The 11,354-nt window shown below is 19.9% G+C and overlaps 1 protein-coding gene across 1 annotated transcript in view; it reads right to left on the minus strand.

Annotated features, from left to right (window-relative positions):
* Positions 1 to 3,816: 3,816 nt before the first annotated feature.
* The window catches only part of LOC117172813 (pre-mRNA-splicing factor ISY1 homolog), a 16,991-nt gene continuing 9,453 nt past the window's right edge, over positions 3,817 to 11,354 (minus strand). Inside the window, exon 4 of the mRNA XM_033361052.1 lies at positions 3,817 to 4,253. Within this exon, the coding sequence (XP_033216943.1) occupies positions 3,879 to 4,253 (375 nt within the window). The 3' untranslated portion in view covers positions 3,817 to 3,878. The remainder of the gene's footprint in view (positions 4,254 to 11,354) is intronic.

Here is an 11,354-nt window from a genome sequence, read left to right on the forward strand (position 1 = left end):
TTTATTTACAAAAAAAGTTCTGAGATTCAAAAAAACATTCAGTGAACTGAAAAACTGTGGTCGGTAATATAGGTATTTAGCTGTGTCACATGCCCTTAACCCGAAAATATTATTTCTTAAAAAGAAATAGTTTAATTTTTCAGAAACAAGTTTCATTTTCTACAAAAAGTTGAATTTTCAAACTCAAAAATAGGAATTTTTAACAAAAGAATTTATTTTTAAACAAATGGTTGAATTTTGATTAAAAAAGTTCAATTTTCAACCTATAAAGATGAATTTTAAGACAATTTGTCGAATTTTCAAAGAAAAAATATTTTAATTTAATTAAAAACAATTAAAAACAGAGTATTTCAATACAAAAGGTCGATTTTTTAAAAAGAGTTAAATTGTCACCTAATTACTATTATTATTAATTATCAGCTATTTTAAACAAATAGATGAATTTTTCAGCTATAATTAATTTGATAATTTCATCAATTTTCATCCAAATAGTTGAATTTTCAACTTATGAAATTAATATAATTTTCAACCCATAAATATTATTTCTCAATAGGAAATTAAAATTTTTTTAAATTGTTTAATTTTTTACAAACCAGTTTTATTTCCTACAAAAAGTTGAATTTTCAACCAAAAAATAGGCATTTTTAACAAAAGAATTTATTTGTAAACAAATGGTTAAATTTCACCTTATAAAGGATACATTTTCAATCAACAAGATTAGTTTTCTATGGAAAAAAATCAATAAAATAAATTCCTTTTCAAGAAAAATTTGAATTTTAAAGCGAAAAAGATAAATTTTCAATCAAAAATCAATTTTTAAATACCCAAAAATATGGAGTTCTGACAAAAAAGATGAATTTGTAACGAAGAAGATTAACTTTCTATCAAATAAAGAGGAAATTTCGAAAAATTAATAAATTATTTTAGAATCAACAAGAAAAAAAGTATTATTTCTGAATAAGAAACTTAATTTTCAAACGATTTGTTTAATTTTCTAAAAGAAAAAATAATAAATTTTGAAAACAAAAATATTAATCTGAAACAAAAGAGTTTATTTTTAAACAAATGGTTAAATTCTGAATAAATTTCTTCATTTTTTAAAAATTTAGTTGAAATTTCAACCAAAAAAAAAAATATATATATATATTTTCAACCAAGAATGAAAAAATTTTGAAGAATTTTGAAGAAAATAATAAAATTTTCAACAGAACAGTTAATTTTTGTAACAAATAGCTGAATTTTTCACCTACAGTTAATTTTAGAAAGTCATAAATTTTCACCCAAGAAGAAGAACTTTCAACTTATCAAGTAAAAAAAATTTTAAACAAAAAAGATTAATTTTCTCGAAAAAAAAAATTATCAAAAAAATACATTCTTTTAAACTAAACCGTTGAGTTTTCAAGCGAGAAAGACCATTTTATACAAAAAAAGTGATTTTTCAACCCAAAAATATGAGTTTCAACAAAAAATTCGAATTTTTAACCCGAAAATACGAAATTTAAATTTTAAAAATTCAAAAAATTCATGAAATTAAATGAATTCGCAATCCGAAAATATTATTTCTTAATAAGAAACTTAATTTTTAAACAAATAGTTCAATTTTTCAGAAACAAGTTTCATTTTCTATAAAAACCTGAATTTTCAGCCCAAAATTAGGAATTTTTAACAAAAAAATATATTTTTGAAACAAATGGTTGAATTTTGAAAGAAGTAGTTAAATTTTTAATCTATAAAGATAAATTTTAAACCAATTATTCGAATTTTTAAACAAAAAAGATTTTAAATTAATTAAAAATAATATATTTTCAAGAGAAAAGGTGATTTTTTTAAAAGAGTTAAATTTCCACTCCGAAAATTTTAACCAATTATTTTTTAAATTATTATTAATTGTCAGATTTTTTAAACAAAGATCTGAATTTTTCAACTAAAATTATTTTTATAATTTCATAAAATTTCAAACAAATAGTAGAATCATCTACAAAAAAAAAAGATTTATCAACAAAATGCATTTATTTTAACTAAAATTTTGAATTTTCTACAAAAGAAAGTAGAAAGTTCAACCAGAAAATATGAAATTTAAACTAAAAGAAAAATTCAAAAAATTCCAATATTAATTAAATTTATTAAATTTTCAAACAAATAGTTTAATTTTCTACCAAAAAGTTTCATTTGCTACAAAAAATTCGAATTTTCAACCTAAAAATAGGAATTATAAACAAGAGTTTATTTCTAAACAAATTCATGAATTTTCAATAAACAATTTTTCTAAAAAAAAAGTTGAATTTTCACTCCGAAGAGTTGATTTTTCAACCAAAAAATTCACTTTCAACCAAGAATGATGAATTTTCGAAGTAGAAACATGAAAAATGTTCAAAATAAAAGTTGAATGTTCAACCCAAAAAAATACTTCAACAAAATAGCGAGAAAGATTAATTTTCTTTAAAAAATGGTTAATTTTCAATTTAAAAAGTCGAAAAAGTCGCCCGATTCGAGCCCTGCAAATAAAAACAAAATTTAAATTTAAATTTGGTGAAATTAAATAAATTTTATAAATAGAAACATTAACTTAAACATTCGTTCTAATCCAGAGGATTTTCTTGCGAATATTTTGAGAAATTTTTTTTATTTCAGGATAAACCATTTTCCCCTCAATCTGTCAAAAGAATCTTTTTTTTGCTTAAATTTTGTAGATGAGAAGTTTAAAATATCAGCAATTTTAGAAAAAAATTTACACTTTTACCTGTTTTTTTTCTTATTTGATAAATGTAATAATCCGAATAATTTATTTCTTTTACCGTTCAAAAATAGGAATTTTTAACAAAAGAATTTACTTTTAAACAAATGGTTGGATTTTGAATAAAGTTGTTAAATTTTCAACCTACAAAAATCCATTTTAAACCAATTTGTCGAATTTTCAAACAAAAAATATTTTAATTTAATTAAAAATAGAGTATTTCCAAGACAAAGAGTTCAATTTTCACTAAAAAAACATTGAATTTTCGAACAAAAACACACTTCTTTTAAATTATTTCAAATCATTTCAAGTTTTAAATTAATTTTGAATCTTTTCAAATGTTCTAAATATCTCTTATCAAATTTTTTCTAAAAAAAAATAATAATTTTCTAATAATAATAATAATTTATATTTATAGTTGATAAAGTAAAAATTTTTTTTATCAAAAATTTTCAAAATCAAACGCTTTTAATATTTAATTGTTTAAATATACAAGACAGCATTTTAAAATTCTTTGAATTAAAAATGGAAACTTAAAATATAATATTTTTAAAGTAGATTTTCTAATTACGTATTGCAAACTGAATGATGTCATAATTGAAAAAGGTAACAATTAGACTAATTATTTTTTAAACTTTTGAAATCGAACTTGGACACATTTTTTTCTAAATATTTGTAAAATTTCAGATAAAAAAATCCCTGGAAATAAAATATTGTTTTTCCATAATTTTGTATAATTAATTTACTTAAAGTTCAAAATTCGTTTTAATCCGCAAGGTTACTTTTCAAAAAATAATATAAATTTTGAACCAAATAACTGAATTTTTAACATCTAAATGATAACGTTTTTAATAAAAAATGGAATTCCTTTAAACTAAATTATTGATTTTTTTAAGCAAGAAAGACGAATTTTCTATTAAAAAGGAAACAAGTTTTATCATTTTTTTATCGTTTCTTTCAACAATTTGTCGAAAAAATTTGTTTATTTAAATTTCGTAAATCAGAAGTTTAAAATATCGGCAATTTTAGAAAAATATCAACTTTCAGCTGGCTTCTTTTCCTATTTATTAAAAAACCTAAATGTACATAAATATTAATCCAAAATGGGAAAAAAACCTGAGAAAAACTTACAAGATAGTATTGACTATAAATATTTTTCTAAAAGCTCCTGTTTTTTTCTTAATAAAAGTGCCTCGTGCATGTCCTGCCGACTGGGAATTTGTTTCTGCGCGGTGGTTTCGTCGCTCATTTCGACGTCTTCCGTGTCTTTTCCCTCTTCTTTTGAACTCGCCCAATCCTCCATCAACTTTTTTCTCACTTCCTTCTCCACTTTTTCCTCCAAAGGTATCAAAATTCCATCGTCATCATCGCGATAACCATAATAGTCCGCGTCGATGTCCTTCATTAATTCCGTCCTCGTTTTTCGCGGCGGAGGTGGAGGTTCTTGTTCGAATAATTCGCGTACCCCTGGCAATTCTTTCGCGGCTCCGAAGTATTTATATCCCCTATTTCCTGGTACCTTAACAAAAAATTTTTTTAAATAAATAAAAGATCTTATGAAAGATGGTTGAATTTTTTATATGAAAAAATAAATTTTTAATTAAGAAGATCAACTTTCTATGAAAAGACAAATTTTTAAAGAAAATACATCTTCAAGCAAAAATACGAATTTTCTAACAAGACGATCAATTTTTTACAGAAGATAATTATTTTTCAACAAAATACATGAATTTCTAACAAAGTAGTCAAATTTTTAATGGAAAACCACGATTTAAAAAAATATATACATGTATTTTCAAATAAGAGAATTAAATTTCTACCAGAAAAAACGATTTTCATCAAAATACATGAACTTTTTAATGAAACTGTTAAATTTTTAAACAAGTAGCTAAATTTTTCATTTAAATAGATTCATTTTCAATCAGAAAATGCATTTTAAATTAAATGCATGAATTTTTAACTAAGTAATCGAATAATATACATGAATTTTCTAATAATAAAATTAATTTTTTGCCAAAAAAGAAGATTTTTCAACAAAATACACCAATTTTTAAGAAAACACATACATTTTTAACGAAACAATCCAATTTTTTAACTAAAAATATGAGTTTAAAACAATATACAAGAATTAAAAACAAAATAATTTTGAACTAAAAAAGACGATTTTTCAAATAAAAAAAATTAATTTTCAACTAAAAACACGATTTTTGAATAATATACATAAATTTCTAACGAAATAGTTCAATTTTTAACTAACAAATACGATTTTTCAACCAAATACATGATTTTTTTAATGAAAAGAATAATTTCCAACTAAGAAAGAGGATTTTTCAACCATATTCATGAATTTTAAAATAAAAAGATTTACTTTCAAATAAAAAATACGATTTTTCAAAAATATACATGTATTTTTAAATAAGAAGATTAAGTTTCTACCAGAAAAATAGTTTTTTCGACAAAATACAGAAATTTTTAACAAAATACATCATTTTCTCACGAAATAATCAAATTTTTATCAAAAAAATACGATTTTAAAACAATATGCATGAATTTAAAAAAAAAAGAATAATTTTCAACTAAAAAAGACGAATTTTCAACAATATTCAAGAATTTTCAAATAAAAAGATTAATTTTAACTAAAAACACGATTTTTGAATAATATACATAATTGTGTAACGAAATAGTTGAATTTTCAACTAAAAAAAAATTATGCAACAATATATATGAATTTTTAAATGAAAAGAATAATTTACAACTAAAAAAGACGATTATTAAATAATAAAAAATTATTGTGTAACGAAATAGTTGAATTTTTAACTAAAAAAAAATATTTCAACAATATATATGAATTTTTAAATGAAAAGAATAATTTCCAACTAAAAAAGACGATTCTTAAATAATATACATAATTGTGTAACGAAATAGTTGAATTTTCAACTAAAAAAAACAAACAATTTTTCAACAATAAACATGAATTTTTTAATGAAAATAAATAATTTTCCACTAAAAAAGACGATTTTTCAACAATATTCACGAATTTTCAAATAAAAAGATTTACTTTCAACTAAAACCACGATTTTTAAATAATGTACATAAATTTCTAACGAAATAGTTCAATTTTTAACTAACAAATACGATTTTCCAACCAAATACATGATTTGTTTAATGAAAAGAATAATTTTCAACTAAATAATACGATTTTTCAACAATATTCATGAATTTTAAAATAAAAAGATTTACTTTCAACTAAAAAATACGATTTTAAAACAATATACATAAATTAAACTAAAGAATAATTTTAAAATGAGTAAAACAATTTTTCAACAATGTTAACTAATTTTCAAATAAAAAATTAGTTTTTAACTAAAAAACATGATTTTTGAATAATATACGTAATTGTGTAACGAAATAGTTGAATTTTCAATTTAAAAAAAAAACAATTTTGCAACAATATACATAAACTTTTAAACAAAAAGAATAATTTTTTACCAAAAAAGAAGATTTTTCAACATGAATTTTCAAAATAAAAAAAAATTCAAATATAAACCACGATTTTTCAAGATTATACATAAATTTCTAACAAAATAGTATAATTTTTAAAAAACAGACACGATTTTTCAACAAGATACATGATTTTTAAGCGTAATAGTTCAATTTTAAAACTTAAAAATATAGAAAGATTAACTTTCAACTAGAAGACGCGATTTTTTAATAATAAACATTATTTTCTAAAGGAATAGTTCAGTTTTTAACTAAAAAATACGATTTTTCAGCAAGATACATGAATTTTAAATGTAATAATTAAATTTTCAAATAAAAAATACGATTCGTCAACAATATACATGTATTTTCAAATATTAATACTAATTTTTTTACCAAAAAAGAAGATTTTTCGACAAAATACACAAATTTTTTACAAAATACATCAATTTTCAACAAAAGAATCAAATTTTTAACTACAAAAAATTTCCATAGGTTCATTTTCAATCAGAAAACGCATTTTAAACGAAATGCATGAATTTTTAACTAAATTGTTGAATTTTTAAGTAAGAAAAATATATTTTCAATCAAGAAAATCAATTTTGTACTAAAAAAAAACAACAAATTTTTAACAAAATACATACATTTTTAAGAAAAAGATATAAATTTTAAGCCGAAAATGGAAAAGATAAATTTTCGATTAAAAAAATTAATTTTCAACAATGTAACGACGTTTCAAGCAAAGATACGAATTTTCAAAAAAGAAGATCAATTTTCTACCAAAGATGATTATTTTTCAACAAAATACATGAATTTCTAACGATGAAGTCAAATTTTAATTAAAAGCCGCGATTTCAAAACAATATTCAAGAATTTCTAAGCAAGGGGTTCAATTTGGAACTCAAAAACACGATTTTTCTACCATATACATGTATTTTTAAATAAGAAGATGAAGTTCCTATCAGAAAAGACGAGTTTTCATCAAAATATACATATTTTAAACAAAATACATGAATTTTTCAATGAAACTGTTGAATTTTTAACCAAGTAGCTAAATTTTCCATTAAAATAGGTTCATTTTTAATCAGAAGATGCATTTCAAATTCAATGCATGAATTTTTAACTAAGTAATCGAATTTCTAAGCAACAAACAAAAATAACACACACGTTTTTCCAACAAGATACGTTAATTTAAACGTACTAGTTAAATTTTCAACTAAATAAAATACGATTTTTCAATTATATACATGAATTTTCTAATAAGAAAATTAATTTTTCGTCAAAAAACAAGATTTTTCAACAAAATACACCAATTTTTAACAAAAGACATACATTTTTAAAGCAACAATCAAATTTTTAACTAAAAATACGAGTTTAAAACAATATACATGAATTAAAAACAAAATAATTTTCAACTAAAAAAGACGATTTCTCAAATAAAAATATTTACCTTCAACTAAAAATACGATTTTTGAATAATATACATAAATTTCTAACGAAATAGTTCAATTTTTAATTAACAAATACGATTTTTCAACCAAATACATGATTTTTGTAATGAAAACAATAATTTTCAACTAAAAAAAAGGATTTTTCAACAATATTCCTGAATTTTTTAAATAAAAAGATTTACTTTCAACTAAAAAATACAATGTTTCAACAATATATATGTATTTTTAAATCAGAAGATTAAGTTTCTCCCAGGAAAAAAGTTTTTTCGACAAAATACACAAATTAAAAAAAATTACATACATTTTTAAATAAATAATCAAATTTTTAACAAAAAAATACGATTTAAAAATAATATGCATGAATTAAAAAAAAAGAATAATTATCAACTAAAAAAGACGATTTGTCAACAATATTCACGAATTTTCAAATAAAAAGATTTAATTTAAACTGAAAAATACGATTGATCAATAATAAGCATTATTTTCTATAGGAATTGTTCAATTTTTAACTAAAAAATACATGAATTTTAAATGTAATAGTTAAATTTTCCAATAAAAAACACAATTTTACAATATCATTCACGAATTTACAAATAAAAAGATTAATTTTAAATTAAAAAAACACGGTTTTTGAATAATATGCATAAATTTCTAACGAAATAGTTCAATTTTTAAATAATAAATATGATTTTTTAAATAAAAAAGAATAAATTTCAACTAAAAAATACGATTTTTCAACAATATTCATGAATCTTAAAATAAAAAGATTTACTTTTATCTAAAAAATACCATTTTTCAATAATAAGCATAAGTTTCTAACCAAATATTTCAATTTTTAAATAAACGATTTTTCAACAAAATACATGATCTTTCAAAAAAAGCAATAAATTACAACTAAAAAAGACGATTTTTCAACAATATTTATGAATTTTAAAATAAAAAGACTTTTTTCAAATAAAAAAATTAATTTTCAACTAAGAAACACGATTTTTGAATAATATACATAAATTTCTAACGAAATACTTCAATTTTTAACTAGCAAATACGATTTTTCAGCAATATTCATGAATTTTAAAATAAGAAGATTTACTTTCAACTAAAAAATACGATTTTTCAATAATAAACATAAATTCCTAACGAAACAGTTCAATTTTTAAATAATAAATACGACTTTTCAACAAAATACATGATTTTTTAAATAAAAAGAATAAATTTCAACTAAGAAAGACGATTTTTCAACAATATTCATGAATTTTAAAATAAAAAGATTTACTTTCAACTGAAAAATACGATTTTTCAACAATATTCACAAACTTTCACAAACACAATTAATTTTCAACTAAAAAACACGATTTTTGAATAATATACATAAATTTCTAACGAAATAGTTGAATTTTTAACTAACAAATACGAATTTTCAACCAAATACCTGATTTTTTAAATGAAAAGAATCATTTTTAACTAAACAAGAAGATGATTTTTCAACAATATTTATAAATTTCAAAATAAAAAGATTTATTTTCAACTAAAAAATACGATTTTTCAACAATATACATGTCTTTTTAAATAAGAAGATTGAGTTTCTACCAGAAAAAAGGGTTTTCGACAAAATACATAAAGTTTTAACACAATGCATACATTTTTAACGAAATAATCAAATTTTTTAATAAAAAATACGTTTTAAAAACAGTAAACATGAATTTAAAAAAAGGAATAATTTTCAACTAAAAAAGACGAGTTTTCAACAATATACATGAATTTTTAATGAAATAATTAAATTTTAAACTTAAAAAAAAACAAATGATTTTTTAACAATATACATGAATTTTCAAATAAGATTAACTTTTTACTAAAAAAGACGTTTTGTTCAACAAATTATATGAATTTTTAACGATAACCAAATGTTTAACTAAAAAACACGATTTTCAAACAATATACATGAATTTTTAACGAAATAGTCCAATCTATAAATCAAAAACACGTTTTTTTAAACAATATAAATGTATCTTTTAATAAGAAAATTAAATTCCTACTAGAAGAGATAATTTTTCCACAAAATACACACACTTTTAACAAAATACATGAATTTTTTAATGAAACTGTTTTTAATGAAACAAAATATACTAATTCTAAATGTATTTTTAAATAAGAAGATGAACTTCCTACCAGAATAGACGATTTTTCAACAAAGTACACAAATTTTTTTATTATTTTTTTTTTTTTGATAAAAATTCAACTCTTTTTTTTTAATTTTTCTTTTTAATTAAAAAATCACCTGTTTTAGTAGAATTTTCATTTTTCTTGAACAGTAATGCAACTGTTTGATTCAAAATTCAACAATTTTGTTGAAAATGCATACTTTTTGGTTCAAAATTCTAATGTTTTGTCAAAAATTTATCTATTTCATAGAAAATTTATTTTTTGTTTAAATTTAATATTTTGGCAATACAACTACAAAAAATTTGTAATTTTTTATTAAAAAATTCATCTGTTTTAGTGAAAATTTTATTATTCTTGGATAAAAATGCAACTATGTGGTAGAGAATTCAACTATTTTAGTTAAAAATTCATCCTTCTTACTTGAAAATAATTAGTATTTTTGGATTAAAAATCCAATTTTGTTCGTAAAAACTTATTTTTCGTTCAAAAATTAACATTTTGATCTTGAAAAGTCAACTCGAATCTTTTTTGGATAATAATTAAACTATTTAAAAAAAAATTCTTTTAACAAAATCTCATCTTTTGAAAAAGAAATGTAATCTTTTTTGGATAAAAATATAATCATTTGGTAGAAAATACAATTTTGTTAAAAAGTGTCTTTTTTTAATTAAGAATTAGTCTTTTTGGATTGAAAATTCGATTTTCTTTCATCGAAACTTTTTTTTTCATTTATATTTGGATCTTGAAAAGTCAACTTGTTAAAAATTTGCATTAAAATTAATCTATTTTAGTTCAAATTTCATCTATCTTGGATAAAAATGCAGTTATTTGGTAGAGAATTAAACTATTTTGTTAAAAATTCATCCTTTTTGGTTGAAAAAATTCTTCTTTTGGGATTAAAAAGTCCACTTTTTTCCGTAGAAACTTACTTTTTGTTGAAAAAATTAATAATTAAGATTTTAATATTAATTTTTATTAAATTAATTAATCAATTAATTAATTTTACAATCAAATTCATTAAATAAATTAAAATTTATTGTAACTCATTTTAAAGTTTCTTATAAGCCAATAACATATTTATCTAAGTTATTATTTATTAAAAATAATAAAAAAATTATTTTTAAGCGAATATATACTAATATTAAATTATAAGTTTGTCTTATCGTGTCTTATCAAATTAAATAATAAGTTCCCCTGAATAAATTCAAATACCGTCAAATTTATTTATCTAATTATTAAAATTTACTTTATTAATATTAAAATATTTACTTTTTAATAATAGGGTATCTAATCCTAGTTTATTTTTAAATTTATTAAATTTCATTAAATATAATTTTTATATTTATTATAAATTTTATTTAATTATTAAATACTTATATTTAACCAAATAATTAAAATTTATTTATATAAGTAATTTATTAAAATAATTAATTAATATTAATTAAATTAATTTTTTATAAAAAGTTTAACCGCTATTGCTGGCACTTTTTTCATTTATAATTAAAAATTTTACAAATTAAAAATTTCTT

This window comes from Belonocnema kinseyi, chromosome 5 (assembly GCF_010883055.1).
Source record: "Belonocnema kinseyi isolate 2016_QV_RU_SX_M_011 chromosome 5, B_treatae_v1, whole genome shotgun sequence".
Classification (NCBI taxonomy): Eukaryota; Metazoa; Arthropoda; class Insecta; order Hymenoptera; family Cynipidae; genus Belonocnema; species Belonocnema kinseyi.